This window comes from Rana temporaria, chromosome 7 (genome assembly GCF_905171775.1).
Source record: "Rana temporaria chromosome 7, aRanTem1.1, whole genome shotgun sequence".
NCBI lineage: Eukaryota > Metazoa > Chordata > Amphibia > Anura > Ranidae > Rana > Rana temporaria.
The window spans coordinates 156,783,387-156,806,917 of NC_053495.1; the positions used below are offsets into that span (position 1 = coordinate 156,783,387).

At 46.1% G+C, this 23,531-nt stretch overlaps 1 protein-coding gene across 1 annotated transcript in view; it reads right to left on the bottom strand.

The window, feature by feature from the left end:
* LOC120945800 (ADAMTS-like protein 2) overlaps positions 1-23,531 on the bottom strand; it is a 108,511-nt gene that overhangs the window by 41,910 nt on the left and 43,070 nt on the right. Inside the window, exon 7 of the mRNA XM_040360211.1 lies at positions 817-897. Coding sequence (XP_040216145.1) covers positions 817-897 — 81 coding nt within the window. The remainder of the gene's footprint in view (positions 1-816; positions 898-23,531) is intronic.

Genomic DNA, 23,531 nt, shown 5'->3' on the forward strand with positions numbered 1-23,531 from the left:
ATCCTCTCGTGTGTACGGGGCCTAACACTCCTCTTATTTTAGGGTGCCCCCACTCTGAATGAGCACAGGGGCACCTTTGGATGGCAGCATTGTCATTCCCCACAGGAAGCAAGGGTCCCACTTTGCAGCTGCTGGCAGGGGACAGGCATTGTTCTCGAGAAAACTGTTTAAAGTGATTGTAAACGCTGCCCGGGACCCCTCTCCTCATTGGCTGAGACAGCAGAGCAGCGCCATTGGCTCCCACTGCTGTCAATCAAAGTTAGTCAGCCAATGAGGAGAGAAAGGGGGTGGACCGGGCCACAGCTCCTTGTCTGAATTGACACAGGAAGCTGTGATTCAGCTCGGGTGCCCCCATAGCAAGCTGCTTGCTGTGGGGGCACTCAACAGGAGGAAGGGGCCGGGAGAGCCGAACAGGAACTCGAGAAGAGGGGGATCAAGGCTAAAATTAGACTTTACAATCACTTTAAGGAAGTATTTGTTTAATTTAGAGAGCGTTTCTATGACTTTCTGTTGTGTTTACAGGGCAGGAAGCCAGGAGTGCCGGCAGGGAACCTGAGAAAAGGAGGATCGGAGCTGCTCTGTGCAAAACTATTACACAGAGCATGTAAATATAAGATGCTTGTTATTTATTTTTTTATGTATATCTTTTCCTTTGGAATCACTTTAACCATTCCCTACCCATTCCAATTTGAAAAAATGCAACTTCAAGTTTACGTTGATTGAACGCTTAGTGAACTATGCAAACAAACAGATACAGACCTGTGGAAAACAGATTATAATTAAATGAATCCATAAATACCAACCATACTTTCTCACCTAGTATGTTTTCTGTGTTTCTTTTTTCTGTGATTAAGATTTCAAAAGCACCAGCTGGGATTGTTGTGATTAGAGCATAACCTGAGCAAAAGTAACAAGGATGTAATAGATAGATGTGACATAAGGCGGTATAAAATTGAATACAATTGCAATTCAAAATGGGGTTATAAAGTTTAAAAAAATCCATGATTATATAGTATTTGATATATATAATACGTCTGTACAAAACACAGCCTTAGATTGCATGAGACTAGCCCTGGTTACCATTCCCATTAGAAAATATTCCTACTATTCCTGTTTTGGGGACAAAATTTGCAATTTTCTTTAACTTTCACTTTCATTGATAATGGTAAACAGAGATGATGAATCTCCCTAACAGGGACACAGACAGCAATAAAAACCTGACAGGTGCTTTTTAATGTCCTTATTTCTTCTGAGAAATCCTCACTTCCTGTTCTTCTGTCTGTAACTCCACACAGTAATGCGAGGCTTTCTCCCTGGTCCATCAGAGTCCCCAGCAGCAATGTCACAATCATCAGTGTCCCCAGGATCAGTCTCCCCACATAGTGTCCAAATCATCATTGTCCCAAGCAGAGGCTCCTGTACCTGTACAATTTGCCTCTTGCCACAAGGCAGCTCTCCTGCACCTCTCGACATCCCCGTCCGCTGCTACATGTGGAAGGATCTCTAATACAAACAGTGGGCGGGACGCCTGGAGATGCTGCACTGATGACGTCATTGTTTGCTAGGACAGGCGGTCCCATGCAGCCAATCCTCAGCACAGCGTGGCAGCATGGGAGGGTGTTGGGGAGCGGCTTTGTATGATGGACCTGCCAGTCATACTGCCGATCTGCTGCTTTAAACCCTAGGCAGCAGATCGTCAATGCTAGAAGTCTGGGAGAGCCGCGGGCCAGGGAAAAGGCACAAGCGGGCCCGGGTTTGGAGACCCCTGGTTTACATAATGAGGTAGAGCTGACACAGGGCTAATCCCATAATGGGAACCTCCAAGAGTTAGTCATGTTAGCCAACAGACAGAAAGAATAGGTGAATGGGAATTCACACCTAGACAATGCTTTGATTAATCAGGAATCCCAGACTGTCTGGCAACAGCATTCAAGGAGACCCAGAGCAGTCTAAATCTCATTAACCAGCTTTCTTTTCACATACATCTGCTTACTACGTTTCAAGTTGGCAGAGACCATCATGGCTAAGTTTCAAGTTGGCAGAGACCATCATGGCTAAGTTTCAAGTTGGCAGAGACCATCATGGCTAAGTTTCAAGTTGGCAGAGACCATCATGGCTAAGTTTCAAGTTGGCAGAGACCATCATGGCTAAGTTTCAAGTTGGCAGAGACCACCATGGCTTCCTTGACTGTTAAATGTAATAATGTCCTCTTGAATTATATAACAGGACATCTTCCTAAATGCTTGCAACCCCCTTCAATGTCAGGGCCCATAGTCAGTAGGCAAAAGGCTAGCCTGAAGTCCCCTACAAAAGCCCCTGTCCTGGTTGGGTCTGTCACAGGGCACTTCTCACCATCCGCAAACTGGTGATTTTCTGTTAATGGACCATCTCCCAGAATGGCCCCTCCGTGGATTTGAGCAGCCTATGACCAAAACACAACCTTACGGGGTGACAATATGACTCCAAAATGTAGGGTTCAATCCACAGACACAGTCTGCACCAGTGTTTTTAAAAAAAAAAAAATCTCGCTCACTCAGCTAATGTTACCCCAGTGCTGATGGAGAGGGGCAGGGGAAGGTCAAAAAAGGAATCTGTGGAGGCACCCATTGTCCTCCTTATCAACCAATGACACCAATGGTTGTTTGGATGCCGGCAGCTAGAAGCACAATGAAAACCTGTGACTTTGTGTAACCAAAAAGCAGGCTTGATATACCCGCTGACTTGTATACAATTTGTGGGCAATTTCTAGGCAGTTTGCCAAGGCACCCCTGAAAAAACCTTAAGACACCCCAGGGTGTCTGGGCATCTGGTTGAAAAAGGCTTACCACCCCAGTAGTGTATTTAGGTTTTGTGTTGCCCTAGGCCTGGCTGAACTCGTGCACCCCCTAATTTAAATATGACCAACTCATTCCTGTCAAGGCCGCACCCCTTGCTGTTTAAGACCTGCCCTGAAAACTTTGAGTGGGGACACTAGTTCTGAGAGCCTGGGGGGGGGGCAATGGAGTCCCTTAATTTGCATAGATTTCCTCTCACTTCCTGTTTGGCTATGGGCAGGATGTGAAGGGAAATCTCTGCAATGGGACAGGGATGGAAAAAAATAAACTGACCGGGGCTATAACCTTACCTTACTCTATCCAAAATGAAAAAAAAGTGTTGCCTATTGTTCTACTTTAGGCACAAATTTCTGATAATTTTATGGAGAGGACTAATAAGATATAACCATGCCAATGGTGCTGCAGAAAATACATAGCACAGTGAGGAAGGTTTGTGGTCCAGGATGATAGGACAAAATTAGAAGCACCGCCCCATAAGACTGGCGCTACACTAATAGCACTAGCCGGTGGGGACTCTTTCTGTGCTGCCCCACCGCAAAGTGCTGCCCTAGGCCTGGGCCTTGTTAATCTAGGCCAGAAAACAGCGTTGGACCACCCCACACTCAAAACAGTAAATCACAGCATTCTCTACACTGTAGCAATGTCAGAATTTGTGAATGTATTCTTGGTTCCAACCATACAAAAATCTTTGGGTGAAATAAAAATTAAGGTTTTTAGTTTTCACTACAGCAGTCATAGCCACCAGCAGAGAAAACAGGTTGCAGAGGACATCTCAAACAGACTATCTGCACACAACTGGAAGTCGTGAAACTGGAAATGTTAAGGCTTCCCTGCCATGGGTGAAGTCACACTGCATGCTCTGAACATTGATGTGCATGTCGAATGATCTTCTGATCTTTCATGAAGGAACAAAGAGATTCAAAATATGGTGTCTGTAGTGTTTTTATGATCCTTGAACACACTTGGGATTTCATGCATCATTTAGACCAGTGGTCTCCAAACTGCGGCCCGGGGGGGGGGGTGGGGGGGGGCTGATGCGGCCCTTTCCTTGCCTTTATCCGGCCCTTGGGGCACTAATCCTCCCACTGATATGAGACACTATTCTGACCTCTAACACCAACAATGGGGCACCATTTCTTCTACGGTCACCAATAATGGAGCACAATTACTCCCTATGATACCAAAGATAGGCCACTATTCCTCCTAACCTAATACCAAATGTGGTGATGTTTACTCCTACTAATGCAAGAAAAATTTCCACTCCCACTGGCCACGATACGGCCCTCCTAAATTCTGAAAGACGGTGAACCGGCCCTTTGTTTAGAAAGTTTGGAGACCCCTGATTTAGACAATCATCAAAACAGGTTATTCAATGGAGCAAAGTGACTAAGCAAAATTAAGTAAGGAGCTTGAGCAATAAGCTTCTGTACAAATCATGCACAAGAGGTCAGCAAGCTTGTTAAAACCATCTGACTTTTACATGCTGTCTGGGATTGCCTTTAAGAAGCATTTTCATGTTAAACTGCTCCACCCCATCAGCCATGTGTTGCCAATAACCAAAAGGATCAGGAAATACCCTATATTTTACAGCACACGGATCTGAAGACAAAACTTCGGAGGCTTCAAATGAAAATGTTAAGTGCAAGGGAGCATCTAAAGCCAAAACATTTTTTTTATAGTTTTGGAGAGAGTAGTGAGGAGTTAGAATCTCTGTCACATTTGTATTGCTGTCTGTGTCCCTGCTGGGGATATTCACACTCTCTAAAGTCAGCCATACATAGATCGAATGTTGGCAGGGACTTGGCTGAGTTTCAATCCATGTATGGGCAGGCTGTCTATAGAGAAGTTAAAGCGGAGCCCTTGAGGTGGTGTTGAGATGCCTCTTCCAGGCAAGGAAGCTAATTGCGTGGAGGTGGCAGGCCCAGACTCCACCCACTGTCAAATCTTGGGTTGAAACTACCAACACAATGATCTGGAGCGAGAGAGTGACACTCACTAAACAGGGCAACTATAGAAAATTTGTGAGGATGTGGAAACCTTGGCTAGATATAACGGGATGCTCTATATAAGAAGAGGAAGTCTTTTAAATTTAATAAATACCTTAACCCGCTATTGGACACCCCTTTATGGAGAGAATTAATTTAATGAAGCAAATTAACCTAAAAAACCGGCTCAAGGTGTGATGGGAGGGAGGATGGGTGGGTGAGGGTTGGAGGGGCGGGGGGGGGGGGGGGATGGTGGACATATGGGAAGATAATTTGGAATTTATGAGGCTTTTTTCACTTAAATATAATGACACAAAGATAGGGGGAGGGGTAAAATGTATGCTTGTGTATGTACTATGTTAAGTCTATGTAACTTGGCGCACTATTTTTTGTATTTTACATATGCAAACAACAATAAAAAATGTAAAAGTTAAAATAATCTCAAAGTCAGCCATACATAGATCGAATGTTGGCAGGGACTTGGCTGAGTTTCAATCCATGTATGGGCAGGCTGTCTATAGAGAAGTTAAAGCGGAGTTACGGCCACAATTTCACTTTTTAAATATAAATACCCCTGTAATACACAAGCTTAATGTATTCTAGTAAAGTTAGTCTGTAAACTAAGGTCCGTTTTGTTAGGTTGTTACAGCATTTAGACACTTTATAAAATAGAAATTGACTGGGGCCATCTTAAGTGTGGGCATCATGAAGCCAGACTGTATGACTTCCTGGATTTCAGCCTTGCAGATCTCGCACATGCTCAGTGCTGCACAAGCAGTGTCAGATCAGGTTTCAGCACCTGTGCTGTCCAAGTCACATGATTCTTTGAGACTGGGGAGTGCACAGACTCCTGGAAAGTTACACCCACTACATTCCCAGGAGTCTGTGCGGTGTAGGTTAGGAAGCATTAAGCACCTAGGTGCAGGAAGTGGGAAGATTAACTATTCTGCCTAGCAACAACACTTTGAAGGCATCTAAAAAAAAAAAAAAATTTCGTAAAGGACTAATGACATTTTTTTAAAACTACTGATGTAATGTTATATTTATGGGTGGAACTCCACTTTAAAGGGGTTGTAAAAGTACAATTTTTTCCCCCTAAATAGCTTCCTTTACCTTAGTGCAGTCCTCCTTCACTTACCTCATCCTTCCATTTTGCTTTTAAATGTCCTTATTTCTTCTGAGAAATCCTCACTTCCTGTTCTTCTGTCTGTAACTCCACACAGTAATGCAAGGCTTTCTCCCTGGTGTGGAGTGTCGTGCTCGTCCCCTCCCTTGGACTACGGGAAAGTCAGGACACTCCCTACGTTGCAGATAGAGAAAGTAGCTGTGTGTTAGTGGGCGTCCTGACTCTCCTGTAGTCCAAGGGAGGGGGCGAGCACGACACTCCACACCAGGGAAAAAGCCTTGCATTACTGTGTGGAGTTACAGACAGAAGAACAGGAAGTGAGGATTTATCAGAAGAAATAAGGACATTTAAAAGCAAAATGGAAGGATGAGGGAAGTGAAGGAGAACTGCACTGAGGTAAAGGAAGCTATTTAGGAAAAAAAAATTGTACCTTTACAACCCCTATAGCCCAGGTTCACACTGGGTGCGATTTCATTCGATTTGAGATGCGATTTCACATGTGAAATCGCATCTCAAATGCCGCCAATTGTCGGCAATGGCGCCGTCCTAATCGGTGCGACGCCGCATCTGCGGCGCTGCACCGATTTCAAAAAGTAGTTCTTGTACTACTTTTTGCGATTTCGGGCCGCGATTTACATAGACATCTGTGCAGAAACCTGCACAGATGTCTCTTAAATCGCGGCCGAAATCGGGACTGCCGGCGGGAGTGAAATCGTGCGAGTTCAGCTGAACTCGCACGGCTTCACTCCCGCAGCCCAGTGTGAACCAGGGCTCAATCTAGCAATCCTTCCGCTTTTTTTTTTTACAGTCTGTTTTACTACTTGAGAAATCTCTGATCAAACCTTGTAAGAAAAATCTCCCTAAAGAATGCACTACTGAAAACATGACAACATTTACAGATTCTACCCAAAACTTGAAAAAAAAAATTGATTGAGATGGGCTTTTTGGCAGGAGATGGGCTTAATTTCCTTCTTCTTCAGTCTTTCAGCCCCTGAATAAAGCTTGACATGCCCTGGTAGGACTGACCTTAACCTCAACCTCTCATTGGACCAGGAAGCATGAGGAAGTATCGTGTTTGAGCATAATTTGGGTAGACCCACTGATGTTAATTTAGTAGGATCCCAGGGCCAAATTCTCAAAAAGTCTGCGTAACTTAAATTTCAGCAGTTAAGTTACACTGACTTAAAATTTCTACCTAAGTGCCTGATCGTCAAAGCACTTAGGTAGAAATTACACGCTGTGTAACTTAAGTGCCGCCGTCGTAAGGCGGTCCTCCTCTCCTGGGGGCGTTTAAAATTTAAATGAGGCGCGCTCCCGCGCCGGCCGTACTGCGCATGCGTGTGACGTCATTTTCCCGACGTGCAGCGCGCGAACGTAATTAACGCCGGTCGGCTTTAAGAATTTCGACGGGACACTAAAGTTGCGACGGGTGAAAAAAAAAGACGCGCCGGGAAAACAAATAATTTTAAACAAAAATGTCAGCGTCGCTCAGCATGCATTCCTGAGAGGGAGAACTCCATGCCAATTTTCAAAGAAAAAATCGGCATGGGTTCCCCCCCCAGGAGCATACCAGGCCCTTAGGTCTGGTATGGGTTGTAAGGAGACCCCCCCACGCCGAAAAATTGACGTAGGGGGTCCCCCTACAATCCATACCAGACCCGTATCCAAAGCACGCTACCCGGCCGGTCAGGAATGGGAGTGGGGACGAGCGAGCGTCCCCCCCCCTCCTGAGCCGTGCCAGGCCGCATGCCCTCAACATGGGGGGGTTGGGTGCTCTGGGGCAGGGGGGCGCACTGCGGGCCCCCCCACCCCAGAGCACCCTGTCCCCATGTTGATGAGGACAGGACCTCTTCCCGACAACCCTTGCCATTGGTTGTCGGGGTATGCGGGCGGAGGCTTATCGGAATCTGGGAGTCCCCTTTAATAAGGGGGCCCCCAGATACCGGCCCCCCACCCTAAGTGAATGGATATGGGGTACATCGTACCCCTATCCATTCACCTGGAGGCAAAAAGTAAAATTTAGTAAACACACAACACAAGGCTTTTTAAAATAATTTATTATTCTGCTCCGGATGCCCCCCCTGTCTTCGTTATTAGCTCAATTAGCAGGGGGGGCTTCTTCTTCCGCTCTCCGGGGGTCTTCCGCTCTCCGGGGGTCTTCCGCTCTCCGGGGGTCTTCTCCGCTCTCCGGGGGGGGCTTCTCCGGACTCCGGGGGGCTTCTTCCATCTTCTCCCCTCTTCCGCTGTTGACTCGGCGAACCCCGGTTCTTCTGCAGCTCTCCGGTGCCTTCTTCTTCAGCGCTGGCTGCCTGCTATGTTTGTGTGTTAGCTCGATTTCAAACAGGCAGCCGGCGCGGTCTTATGTGGCGTCAGGGTCTTCTGGTCTTCTCCCCTCTTCCGATGTTGCCTCGTCGCCTGTTGTCGCTGTAATGATGGAAGCGCGCCTTGCATCACATTTATATAGGCATCACCGCCCCATCATGCTCCGGTAGGTACCCACGTGGTGGGTGCACGTGGGTAGGCACCCACCACGTGGGTACCTGCCGGAGCATGATGGGACGGTGATGCCTATATAAATGGGATGCAAGGCGCGCTTCCATCATTACAGCGACAACAGGCGACGAGGCAACATCGGAAGAGGGGAGAAGAAAAGAAGACCCTGACGTCACAGAAGACCGCGCCGGCTGCCTGCTCGTAATTGAGCTAACACACAAACATAGCAGGCAGCCAGCGCTGAAGAAGAAGGCACCGGAGAGCTGCAGAAGAACCGGGGTTCGCCGAGTCAACAGCGGAAGAGGGGAGAAGATGGAAGAAGCCCCCCGGAGTCCGGAGAAGCCCCCCCCGGAGAGCGGAGAAGACCCCCGGAGAGCGGAAGACCCCCGGAGAGCGGAAGAAGAAGCCCCCCCTGGTAATTGAGCTAATAACGAAGACAGGGGGGGGCATCCGGAGCAGAATAATAAATTATTTTAAAAAGCCTTGTGTTGTGTGTTTACTACATTTTACTTTTTGCCTCCAGGTGAATGGATAGGGGTACGATGTACCCCATATCCATTCACTTAGGGTGGGGGGCCGGTATCTGGGGGCCCCCTTATTAAAGGGGACTCCCAGATTCCGATAAGCCTCCGCCCGCATACCCCGACAACCAATGGCAAGGGTTGTCGGGAAGAGGTCCTGTCCTCATCAACATGGGGACAGGGTGCTCTGGGGTGGGGGGGCCCGCAGTGCGCCCCCCTGCCCCAGAGCACCCAACCCCCCCATGTTGAGGGCATGCGGCCTGGCACGGCTCAGGAGGGGGGGGGACGCTCGCTCGTCCCCACTCCCATTCCTGACCGGCCGGGTAGCGTGCTTTGGATACGGGTCTGGTATGGATTGTAGGGGGACCCCCTACGTCAATTTTTCGGCGTGGGGGGGTCTCCTTACAACCCATACCAGACCTAAGGGCCTGGTATGCTCCTGGGGGGGAACCCATGCCGGTTTTGAATTTAAAAATTGCCGTGGAGTTCTCCCTCAGGAATGCATACCAAATGCCGTCGCTGGAATGGGCCTTTACAAGGTTTGGCTAACTTTCCACATTGTAAAACCAGCCCTAATTTTGCGCCGGCAAATTCGGAACTTAGGCAGAAATCAAAGTGCTGAAATGCTTTGAAAATCTGCTTAAGTCCTCATTTGCATACGCAAAGCTGGATTTCAATGAGAAATGCCCCCAGTGGCGGATGCGGTACTGCATCCTAAAATCTGACCGTGTAAGTGTCTTACACATGTCAGATTTTCTGCCTAACTTTGGAAAAAGCCTTTTGAGAATCGTTTCCAAAGTTAGGCACAGGGATACGCAGGCTGAACAGCAGTTAAGTCTGCGTATCTCTTTTGAGAATCAGGCCCCCAGAGCCTAACCAACCCATTATGCTCTATTCCAAGTCAAGTAAACACATTCTGAAAGCTTATGAAAGTCTCTAAATCATTTGAACCTCCGAAGCTGTAGTGTTAAGTCAACTGTTTTTTCTCTAAGCAAGTGAGATAAAAAATTGAAGGCTATAAAAAAAAAAAAAAAAAAAATTGAAGGCTATAACACGATATTGTTAGATTTCTTTATAAAAAAAAAAACACTTCCTGTGTATAGTTCCCACTAATCATAATGCCATTAAAATGAAAGATCAGGTTTTGCAAAGCCAAGTCATGATCTTGAAGACCAAGAAAAATCGTCAACAGAACTGTTGGTAGACTGGTCATGTATACAAAGCCAAGCACCCCATAACTCTGCAAAGTGCCTGGAGGAAGTTTGGCTGTCACAGGTGGACTGGGACACTGGTCTACTTTGCAGCCTTGCTTGAAAAAATCTAACTAAACAGAACAGTCATCAAAAGAAAACCCCCCCAACGTCTCCATCTGAAACATGAGACCTATAGATAAACTAGGGGCATTTTTGAACAAAGTGCTGCAATCGGATGAAACAAAATACGAAATCTGGCTACAATTACTAAAGATACATCTGGGAAAAAGAACACGTGATTGAGGAAAAAAACATTGCAACTGTTAAGCATGGGGGTGCATCCACAGATTTAGGATTGTCAGTGGCACAGGATATATTGTGCTAGTAGCAGGGCTCAAGTCCTGCGGGAATGCGTGGGAACGGAGTTCCTGCACTTTTTTCACAGCAGGAACTCAGTTCCCTTTGCAGGACTAGAGCAGCCGAGCCGCCCGAGCCAATCCTTCACTAAGCGGCGATGCCCAGCTCGAGTCACTGTCAGGGGCAGGTGAACCTTAGTAATCTTTTATGTTACAGGCCGCTTCCTGTATATGGATTCATCAGGTAGTGTGTGGGTATTCCGTCACTTCCTCGATGCCACAATGTCTCCTGGGAGCTTTTGTCATTGTTCCCAGGAGACATTGTGGAGGTCTGCCGCAAGTTATCGCGGGATTTAGAAAGAACTTGCTTCTTTTTAAAAAAAAAAAAAACATGTGGTTTAGTAATTATGCATATGAGCGTATCATTTTTTTTTTTTTTTGGTGGGGGAGTGGATCTTGGATGGGAGTTCCCACACTTTTTTCCCCAGGACTTGACCCCTGGCTAGTAGGTAAAGGAATGGATCCTAAAGTATAAAAAATCCTAAAGGATTTAATCAATTAGCATCGTTCCCAGTTCTCTCTGTGGACCACATTATTCCCCTTATGTTATGGTGATTAGGGGAGGTGGAGGAGTGCTGTAGTACTAAAACACTTCCTGTCCTAGGGTGACCATGCTGCTCCATATACACAGTACAGTGAGCGTTATCACAGGAGATGTTGAACTTGCAGGATCACCAGGTTAAATAAAAATGTAGGAACCAGTAAGCCGCAATATATTATTAAATTTTTGTTTTTGGAGTTCAAAACACTTTAGCAACATAAAATCAATTTTTCATTTTTACAGGCAGTTAAAGTGGTTGTAAACCGGTAAACCTAGATTAAGGCTTATCTGTAGTTGCTTGAAATATCTCCTTTACCTACATGGTCTAGGAGATTTTTGCAATGTCCCCGAACGATGACTTCTACTGCGCATGCGCCGTCTTGAAAGGGCACTATGTGCAGTTTTAAGCTGGGGTCATGCTGTGATTGAAGGCAGTCACAGAGCCGGAATTCGCGGCCCCGGAAGGAAGAGGGGTGAAGAACGGTGCAAGGATTTCTGTGCGTCTTTTGGTCCCTTTTTAGGTCTGACTTCAGAACAAAATTCGGGCTGAAATCAGACCTGAAACTGTGAACCAGGCCACACAGGACCCCTGCTGGGAGCCAAATCAGCATTAGGTGTGAACTAGGGTGCCCACATGTCCCGGATTGCCCGGGACTGTCCTGCAATTGACATGTCTGTCCTGGGTCCCGGGCACCTTCATTCTGGGACAATACAATGTCCCGGAATAAAATAGAGGACACAGCCACCCCCTACTAACTAATAACTACATTTCTGGAACTGGTTGCTAGGGCCAGTGCTGCCTGGCATCTTGCAATCAGTGACAATTTACTCTCAGATAGTGAGACCGGGAGCGAGGGTTCACACTAGGGTAACCACATTTCAAAACTGCCATTCAGGGACACACCCCCTCTCTCACCTTCCCCCAAAAAAAGATGAGGGGGGGGGGGGCAGTGGGAAATGTAGTCTCGGGGTTGATGGGGAATTTGGCAGCGGGTTATTTGTCAGGTGAATGTGCCACTTGCCACCAGATGCAGCGCCGCTTGCCACCCATAGCCTGCCACTAGATGCAGTGCCGCTTGCCACCCATAGCCTGCCACTAGATGCAGTGCCGCTTGCCACCCATAGCCTGCCACTAGATGCAGTGCCGCTTGCCACACATAGCCTGCCACTAGATGCAGTGCCACTTGCCACCCATAGCCTACCACCAGATGCAGTGCTGCTGTCACTCCCTCTGCATGAGCCACATGCGTAGAAGGAAAGGAGTGGCATCACTATCTGCCTAGTGCATCACTGCTGTCCCCACACACCTCGGCACCTCCTCCTTCTCCGGCAGCCAGCGGCAAGCAGCAGGGACTGGTGTGATCTTCACTCTCCAGATAGTGATGCCACTCCTTTCCTTCTACGCATGTGGCTCATGCAGAGGGAGTGACAGCAGCACTGCATCTAGTGGCAGGCTATGGGTGGCAAGCGGCACTGCATCTAGTGGCAGGCTATGGGTGGCAAGCGGCACTGCATCTAGTGGCAGGCTATGAGTGGCAAGCGGCACTGCATCTAGTGGCAGGCTATGGGTGGCAAGCGGCACTGCATCTAGTGGCAGGCTATGGGTGGCAAGCGGCGCTGCATCTGGTGGTAAGTGGCACATTCACCTAACAAATAACAAATAAATGACTACATTTCCCCCTGCCCCCCCCCCCTCATCTTTTTTTGGGGGAAGGTGAGAGAGGGGGTGTGTCCCTGAATGGCAGTTTTGAAATGTGGTTACCCTAGTGTGAACCCGTCCTTGAATATCTAAACTAGAAATGTCCACTAAAGAAGAATGTGGAAAAAGTTCAGCCATTCTATGATCATAAAAGCCCAGGGATCAGGGAGAGGTCAAAAGATAAAATATTCTCTCTATTTATACATGATGAATAATAAAGAAAATAATTTTGCTAAGTGAAGGCATTGATACTTGCCACCGTGACAGGGTCATTATAAATAGGCAGACTGGGGATATGTCAGGATGCTGGGATATGTAAAGAATTCCCAAGTATAGAACTGATAATTGTATGTATTTATTATTTCTGTCATGGAAGGGAAAGATCTTTTGTGTTGTACTTTATTTACTTGTCTTTGAGGGAGAGACCTATAAAGGAAACCCGCCATATGAAAAATGTGGGTTTGTCATTTCTGATCTTCTTGTAAAAATGTGAGTTGCCTGGACTTCATACTGATACATTGGCTTCAATACTGTCTGAATCATTGACCCGGAATGAGTATACCTCAAGGGATGTCAAAACCGATCTGTATACATGTGTTTGGTGTGACTCCGAAAGTGCGAAAGCAGAAGACAGACAGTTATAATTTTCGAAGATAAAGAGAAAGAAAAGGCCACAGTGATCCAGTGCATTAAAACAGATACATCCATTTATTATAAAGCGTAAATTGCACTCACAAATGCTAGAGAAGTATATCATCCATCAGAACCTGCAACAAGGGGACATGAGGCACCCCTTCCCGGCGGTAAAACCAGAGGGAAAAGTCGAGAACCGGCTCGGCAGCTTTTTTTCCCCTACACACGGCTGGTTTTCCTGGCAGGAAAACTGCCATGAGAGCTTTAGCCAGGAAACCTGGCCGTGTGTATGCTCCACCGCAGTGTTTCCCATAGGAAAACATGTTCTCATTTTTCCCGCCGGGATTCCCGGTGGTTTCCCTGTCGGGAAAACTGCCATGGAGCATACACATGGACAGTTTTCCTGGCCAAAAGCCGTCATGACGGGAAAACTGGTCGTGTGTACGAGGCATTAGCCAAGAATTGTGTCCTGGATTGCTATGTGCTGAATGGCAGTGAACCCACCAAGAGGTGAAGGGTGACTGGGGTGCCCATGTAGCACCAAGCAACACTTCTAGGTTATGGGATCACTATGATAACTTGTTTTGGAACTGGAAACCTGGAAATGCCTGTTGCTATGCTGTCCCACGAAATATGCCTTCGGATTCACCTAGGATTCTGGCGTCATCTCCCTCGGCTCCTCAGCACGCTAATGCTCCTGGGAAATGTGTGTCATCATTTCCCAGGATGCAGTGCGCTACCTCATTATAACTCCCCATCCAAGACTTCCAGGAAGTAAGTGCTTGTGGGCTTCACAATGCCCACATGCAAAATGACAACGGTGTGGACATAGTTTTATAAATTATGTTTTTTGAATAACTATGCGGAGCGGCGGCAGATTGTAAAATAGTAAGTGACCAGATTTATATTATTAAAACGTATGATGAAAGGACATACATTTAAAAAAATGCTAATTGTGGTTGGAACCCCGCTTTAAGTGATTAATCTTTTGTATTTGTAAAAAAGGCTCTTTGATCCTGTATGTACAGATCCTCCCCCTCCTGCAGGGACTCTCCAGGCAAGTCCAAATAAGACAGAATCAAAGTGGTCCGCCTGCACATGCTCAGTTTGGTCTCTATTGCTGAAGAGAATATTTCTTTGTTGAGCTGAGCTTTTCAGGTCACATGATATTGACATCACACATGTGGGCGTGTATAAAGATCCCAAATGACAGCCCAGTCCCTCCCTCCTCCTCCATGACCAGTAGCTAAAAAAGAACACAGTGGGTGGGATGTCACATCTTGATTGATGGATGATCCACCTTCCATAACAGCATGAGGACACAGGTTGTAGTGGAAATCTCCTCCTACCTGAATACACAGCACTCAGGCAGACCCTCCAGTTTATCACCTGACCATGGTATACAGATCAGTCATAAATGTATATGGTGACAGTATTTTAATGTAAAGAGAAGATTTATAAACTGTGGGAACTGTGGGGGGGTCAGATGAACTATTTTCATATTACTGGGTTTAGCAACACTTTAACCACGGTCTAGCCGACTAACTTAAAGGGCAAGTTCACCTTTACAGAAAAATCTGTAAGGTGAACTTACACAGGACCCCCTCCTCACCCCCACCCTCCCCACACCTATTTTAGTGTCCAAAAACTCTACCATACAACAAATGAAATGAATACTTCCCCCAAAACTGAAAGCATAAATTACAATATTATGCAGTCCAATCCCTCGTAAAAGTGTCTCTCATATCACTATAAATCCAATTGTTCAGCAAAATCTTCCATTCACAGCTTCGTCAAAATGTTCAGATAAAACTCCAGCTTGCATACAATGCTCCTGCCGAGTATCATGCCGCGTACACACGGTCGTTTTTTGTGATGAAATAAAACAACGTTTTTAAAAACGTCATTTAAAATGATCGTGTGTGGGCTTCACATCGTTTTTTGTCTTCTAAAAAACGACCCAAAAAAAATTCGAACATGCTTCAATTTTTTATGTTGTTTTTCAAAATGTCGTTTTTTGTGTCATAAAAAATGATCGTGTGTGGGCTAAAACGACGTTTTAAACCCGCGCATGCTCAGAAGCAAGTTATGAGACGGGAGCTTGAATGGAACAGAGTGCCGTCGTACGTGTTGTACGTAACCGCGCTTTGCTAGAGCATTTTCAGAAAACGATGGTGTGTGGGCAACGTCGTTTTTTATGATGATGAAAAACATTGTTTTATTTCATCACAAAAAACGACCGTGTGTACGCGGCATCAGATGTGCTTAGTACACACAATGAGATTATCGGATGAATTTTTTTGCATGCTAGTCTCATGTCGAAAATGAAGAGTTTACTAAAGTGACGAGAATTCTCGTACAACAGAATTAAACAACTGTACTGATTAAACAAAAATTGTACGAGAATTTTTTTTATGTTTGTCCTATGGGATAATATCAGATGAACTGTCGTGATCTGAATGAATGAATGAAAAACTTATATAGCGCGGCACATGCGAACTGAATCGCCTCTGGGCGCTAGTTGTTCGTGTCTCAAGACATCAGAAGAGCAGAGTTTTGATCTGCTTTCTGAAAGACAGGTGGTTTTCCTCCAACCGAGTGCTGGTTGGTAAAGCATTCCATAGCCTGGGACCTTGAAAAGCAAACCTTCTTTCTCCTTTGGACTTGTATTTGGTTTTTGGAACCTTGACCAGATTTTGGTCGGTGGATCGCAGAATGCGGTTGGAATTGTGAGGTTTGATCTTGTCGCAAAGATATCGCGGAGCCTTCCCATGGATGCACTTATGTGTCAGGCAGAGTGCTTTGAATGCAATTCTGTCTTTCACTGGCAACCAGTGAAGGGATCTCAGTGAAGGTGAGATTGATTCCCATGATTTTTTCCCAGTCACAAGTCTTGCGGCCGTATTCTGTACGACTTGTAGACGAGCGATTTGGTACTTAGGGAGCCCGAGGTAAAGGGCATTTGCATAGTCCAGTCTGGAATTCACAATTGTTCCCACCACGACTGCTACGTCTTCTTTGGGGATAAATGGAATAAGTCTGCGTAGTAGGCGCATCAAATGGTGCGACCCGCTGACTACTGACCCTATTTGTGCGTCCATTGTCATGAAGGTGTCAAAAGTGACTCCTAGACTTTTGACTTTGGAGCGAGGGGAGATGATTTGTCCCAGAATGGGCGGTGGTATCCAGTTTGTTGCCAGTTGACTCTTCCGACTGGCGTGAAACATAAAAAGTTCTGTTTTAGAACTGTTGAGTTTAAGATAACTCTTAGTCATCCAGTTTTCTATTGAAGAGAGACATTTCTCTAATCTGAGATGATGATCCTTTTTGTTGCAGATACGAAAATACAGTTGCGTGTCGTCTGCATAAGAGTGATAGAGTAGTTCTTGGCTACTGATAATATCAAAAAGAGGACGAAGATAGATGTTGAACAGCACCGGTGATAGGGGGGATCCTTGGGGGACCCCACATGGCACCGTGCGTTTTTCCGACGTGAAAGATCCTAGTTTCACTGTTTGTGATCGGTTTCCAAGAAAAGAGGAAAACCATGGTAAATCACCTTCTGCGACTCTGGCTACTTCTGCTAGTCGCCTCAGTAACAATTTATGGTCTACTGTGTCGAAGGCTGCGCTTAGGTCCAGCAGAACCAGGAGACAGGATTCTCCTTCGTCTGCGGCCTCGAGCGCATCGTCCCATATTTTGAGTAAGGCCGTTTCCGTCCCGTGTCCGGGACGGAAACCGGATTGAAATGGATCAAGTAGGTTGTGGGTATCCAGATGCTGTTGCAGCTGTTGTACCACTACTTTCTCCATTATCTTAGAGAGAACATTTAGGCCTGTTATGGGACGGCGGTGAGTTGGGTCCTTGGGATCCAAATTAGGTTTTTTCAAGATGGGCTGGATTGTGCCCTCTTTCAGCAGGGATGGCACTATGCCTTCCTTAAATGACTGATTTATAAGCTGTGTGATGGGAGGCGCCAGGATGTCGGCGCATTCCTTCAGTAGCTTGGTGGGAATGATGACATTGGGTGCTGTGCTGTTTCGCAACGCACCAATGATATTTTTGGTGGTATTGACGGAGATTGGTTCCAGAATGAACTTTGTTGATTGTAGAAGGTTTCTGTCGGTGTTTTGTAGTTGATTGAAGGGGGGGCTGAGGGGAGTATTATTTTGCAGAATACTTACCTGGATTCTTTCAATTTTGTTGATGAAGAAATCCGATAGTTCATTACAGAACTCTTGGGTGTCTGAAGTGGGGACTTCAAGACATCCCGGATTCATGGTCTGGGTGACCATCCTGAAGAGTTCTCGGGGGCGGTTCATGGCGCTGTTAATCACCATAGAAAAATGATGTTTCTTGGCTTTGAAGATTTCTTTGTGATATTGTGTTGTTATTGCCTTGTAGATGGTGAGGCGATCTTCTGAAGGGCTTCTTTTCCAGGCGGCTTCCGCCCTTCTGCGCTCTAGGGACAGCTGGTTATTAAACCAGCTGGACTTTTTTTCCCGGATGCGGACTTTGCGTTTTGGTGCTACTAAGTCTGCTGACTGTAGCAGAGCTGCATTTATGGCATCCAGTGTATCTGAGGCTGCTAACTGAGGGGAAATAGCCACAATTCGGTTTCCCAGGGTAGATTTGAAGAGTTCCGAGTGGAGCTTCTTCTGAGATCTAGCCCAGTGTATTGTCACTGGCTTGGGTGCTTTTATAACTAGTGGAATTTTGGAAATTGTGAAACTAATTGCATGGTGGTCTGTCCATGGCAAAGGTTCATTACCCAAAATGTTTATTTTCAGATTTTGTCTGAAAATTAGGTCGAGTGTGTGACCTGAAGCATGCGTGGGTCCGCATATAAGTTGCTGTAGTCCTAACCCTTCCAGGTGGTCGATGCAGGCATCCGCGATGGGATCCTGTGAGGAGTTGGCCCACAGATTGAAATCCCCGAGCAGCAAAAGATGATTGCTGTTAAGGGTATAAGTGGATATGAACTCCGTTAATGATGGTAGAAGCTGCGATTTTGGCCCAGGTGGCCTATAGCAGAGGAGAATGTGCACAGTCTCCTGGGAGTTAGTTTGAAGTTGAAGAGTAAGGGTTTCCATAAACGGTAGAGGATTTTGAAGGACCGGCTTAGTGATTGCAATATAAGACTTATGAATCACCGCCAGGCCTCCTCCCCTTTGCCCTATTCTGTTTTCCGTTAAGATGCGATAATTTTCTGGCACCAGTTCTCCGAGAATGGTGTTGCAGTCGTCTGAAAGCCAACTTTCTGTAATAAAGAGGCAGTCTAGATCGTTGTGTAGTAAGAAATCGTGGATTTCTGATCGGTGTTTTACTGCCGATCTAGTGTTAATCAAAGCACATGATATGTGCTTGAGCTGTGTTGAATGGTTGAAATTTTTGATGGTCGATCGTCGATCGAATCTCAAAAGTTGATCTATTTTTAAGGCCTTTTTGGTGACGGCAGGTAATATTGTTGCGAATTGTCTCAGACCCCAAATAGTTTCTGCAGAGTATCGCATTTTAACCATTGTTGCCAGTCACCGGGGAGGGGGGTGCAGGTGTTGCGTGAGAATGGAGAGAAGATTCTCTGAATCCTCACTCTCGGCTTTTGGTCCAGAGGAAGGCAAAAAAACCCTGGCCGTGCTGGCCAATGTGCTGGGGCAGGGAAAAAAATTCCTTCCTGATCCCTGAAAGGCGATCGGATCAATCCCTGGATCAAACACTGTTAGATTGTGGAGGGGAAGAGGGGGGGATGCGGGGTGTCACTGTTGCTGGGGTGTACCAAGATGGCCGCCAGACAAAACACAGGACCCAGGCTTGGGGGGCTGTCAGCTGGGTGAAAGGCTGATTTTGCCGATCTGGTTGCTGATAGGGGGATGGTGGGGACCTCTAGGGATGCGGGGGAGGTAGTCCTAAGAAATCTGCACTATTTGGTGGCGTGTGCAGGGTGTATGGTCGGCGCGCCGGTAGGCCGCGGCTGAAGCCGCGGACTTTCCTGAGGCGTGGTGGCCGCGAAAAGGACTAGGCTGGCGCGGGTGTGTAAAAGACGCCAAAATGCGCCGAAAATTCACCCAGGGGGGGTGGCTGGGGGCCACCACAATCGTGGGTGGCCGTACGGGCGGCGATGCCGAGAGAGAGCGGGGCAGAGAGCCGCAGTGAGGGGCCTGTGTGACGGCTGTTCTGAGAAGGACGGTCGTCAATGGTTCCCCAGGATGGCAGGCCCTGAGAGACAGGGTCTTACCTGCGGAGAAGAGGGAGTCCACGGGGAGAGAGGAGCTGGTTCCTGGTTCCTGAGAGCTGCTGGTTTTCCTCGTGCAGCACAAGGTAAGCAGAGCCTGCCTAGCTTCTGACTGCCAGGTCTGGGTGAGAGCAGGCTCGTAGCTGAAGGTCCGGAGCGCCCTACTCCACCACTGACACTGACTGACTGACTGACTGACTGACTGACTCTGTTCTTGAAAGCTGTGTACTAACGATTATCGTATGATCGCTTTATTTTTCTTGTGATTTTCTGATGGTGTATATGGGCCATTAGTGAGGTGCAAAACCATCCTTTTTTATGTGATTGAAGATAACTTCAAATCGATGCTCACAACTTCTTCCATGGTTCCAAAAATCATATGCTCAAAGATGAACAATAATATCATAGGGCCAGATTCACGTAGACTAGCGGCGGCGTAACGTATCGTAGATACGTTACACCGCCGCAAGTTTTCATCGCAAGTGCCTGATTCACAAAGCACTTGCAATGAAAACCTACGCTGGCGGCCTCCGGCTTAAGCCCGCGTAATTTAAATGGGCGTGTGCCATTTAAATTAGGCGCGCTCCCGCGCCGGACCTACTGCGCATGCTCCGTTTCGAAATTCCCGCCGTGCTTTGCGCGAAGTGACGTCATTTTTTCGAACGGTGACGTGCGTAGCGTACTTCCGTATTCCCGGACGTCTTACGCAAACTACGTGAATTTTTAAATTTCGACGCGGGAACGACGGCCATACTTTATACAGCACATACGTGTGCTGTGTAAAGTTAGGGCACCCAAAACGACGACTAAATTTGCGACGGGAAACTAGACTAGCAGTGACGTAGCGAACGCGAAAAACCGTCGTGGATCGCCGTAACTCCTAATTTGCATACCCGACGCTGGTTTACGACGCAAACTCCCCCCAGCGGCGGCCGCGGTACTGCATCCTAAGATCCGACAGTGTAAAACAATTACACCTGTCGGATCTTAGGGCTATCTATGCGTAACTGATTCTATGAATCCGTCGCATAGATACTCAGAGATACGACGGAGTATCTGAGATACTCCGTCGTATCTCCACTGTGAATCTGGCCCATAGTGCTTTCTGTACAGATGTATTGAAATGTATATATCAATACTAGTGGAGCACCTAAATGAAGATTTTGGTGCCGAAACCAAAAACCAAAAATTCAGGATGCACTTGGCCGAAATTGAAATTGACATTTTAAAAAAATATATATTTTTTTTATAAATAATTGTATTATATTGGACTTTTTAATTAATATCATGAATTTAAATCAATATGAATTTATTGTCAGCCATTATCAGCACCACTTGGTGGTGTTAAAAATCCTGCTTGCTGCAATGTTAATGCATATTTTGCAAACCATACCAAAAACACACCTCCCCACTAAAATGCATTAAAAACGCAGCAAGAACGCATACAACATTTTCAATTGTTTATGCATTTTTTGAGTCACACGATCTATGAAAAACACACCATAAGCAAGGTAAAGTTGCAGCAAAATTGTGGCAAAATTGCAGCAAAATTGTGGCAAAATCACTGAAAAATCACAGGCGGTTTCGGCAGCTATTATTGGCACTTATTTTGAAAACCCTATTTCCCGCCGATAGATTTTGGCGGCCTAAATTCCGGTGCATCACTACTCAATACCAAGCCACACTTGACTCCACCTGAAACAATGCATTCTAAATTCAAAGTGCTCCACCATGTAAACCATCACCAAAGAAACTCTGTGCCATCACACCCTCCTGAGTGTACTCTCACCCTATTGGCCTGGGACCTGAGATCTTGAGGTTAAAAACACACTTATTACACAAAACTCTAATGATAACCCTTCTGGGAAATTCATCCCTTTTGATTACCAGTATGGGCATATCATAAGGCAAATAACAAAAAAACATCATGTGAACATTTATGATTAAAACAACGCACGATGACAGGTAGAAATATATATTAAAAAAACTCCTGGTTCTCGCTCTACTACCCTTTTTAGTATTTCTTTTTTTGTCCTAAAAAAAAAGATAGATAGATAGATAGATAGAGTATATGAATATACTGTATATTCAGGGATGCAAACTTAAGCCTCATACACAAGATCGGATTTCCATCGGTCAAATCCGTGGAGTATTGTCCGAAGGGCGTTGGCCAAGAACTTGTTCTGCATACAGACGGCAGAAACTACAAACAACATTCACGAAACTACGTGTTTTTTCTGCTCTTTAGCGCCACCCTTTAGGCAACTTCTGCTAATGTTTTCTGATGGTTAGCATTGGTTCGGAGCATGCGTGTTTGTACTTTGGATTTTAGTCCAAAGGATTTGTGTACACACGATCGGATAATCTGACGAAACACATTTGTTGTCGTACAATTTGAGAGCATGACCATCCAACATTTGTTGTCGGAAATTCCGACAACAATTGTCCAATGGGGCGTACAGATGGTCGGATTATCTGACAAAACACATCCATCGGACAATTGTTATTGGAATATCCGATCATGTGTACGCGCCGCCTAAAGGCGGCTATCCACGGTTCGAATTTCGAAAGAATTTTCTTTAGAAAATCGTATCAAAGAATTTTCGTACGAATTTCGCACCGTTAGTTGGCTGCAGCAACAATCCGACATGTTGAATTTTTTTTGAAAAACGAACGATTTTCTGATTAATGATGGGAGAATCGTGCGAGAAATGTAATAGAAAAAAAACGCGCATGTGCAAGAAAAGAATAATCACGGAGAGAAAAGAATATTCCCGGAGAGAAACGAATATTCCCGGCAACATGAATATTTTGTCGGCCGAATTTAGAAAATCAATGGTGGCATCATCGCATCACAAAAAAACAAACTTTAAGATTATTCCTTTTGATAAAATGTAATCATAGATTATTAACAAGAACAAACGGTGGAGTAGCGCTACTCCACCGTTTGTTCATGATTTGTATGTTTGTATAACATTTTTGAGTCAGCTGCTTCTATTTTTATTTTGTTATTGGTAAGCGCACTTTCTCACTTCTTTTAATCATAGATTATTCCTGTTATGAACTAAACCAGGGGTGGCCAACCAGTGGCCCGGGGGGCCACATGTGGCCTGCGGAGCCCTCTGATGTGGCCCACGACCTCCTGCTCTGGGATGACGGGTTGGCACACCCAGATTGCCTACCCGCCATGCCAGAGCATCAGTGTTGTGAATGAAGTCAGCGATAGAGGAAGCAAGCGTCTGTGGAGCAAAGTCGCATAGCTGTATAGCACAGACGCCTGTCATAGGTAAAGTGAGATCAAATGCACTCCGCCTGGGACAGCAACAGCCGGCAATACCTGAATGGAAGACTGTTATTAAAGGTACGTTTATTTCTAAAATTACAGTTTATATATGAACATATCTGTTCTGCAGTGGTTACTGGGCTGCTTACAAACTGATCCGCAGGTGTTTCGCAGGGTCATTTGCAGCTTACCGTCACTGAGCCATAGACTTCTTGTTGTACCTGCAGGTTTGGTGCCCTTTCTGAAAGTGTATCAAAGAATTCTATGGCACAGTACAGCTAACCCGCAGGAAAGCCACAGGTGCACTGCACTGCACCCATGGTGTGGGTAAACAGCAGCCCAAGGCCCCTTTCACCCGATCGGTCCGACCCAAGTGAACCCTACATTCACCTTTATGGAGCAGGAGATTTCTGTGTCCGCTTTGCATATGCAGACTTGTCATCTGCCCACTCCGCTCATTGTGGCCCGCGGCTGATTACTAAGTCACTTAAGTGGCCCTCGCTCTTCAAAAGGTTGGGCACCCCTGAACGAAACTATAGCACTTTCACAACCCAAAAGTGTTGCTTGGAGCTAGG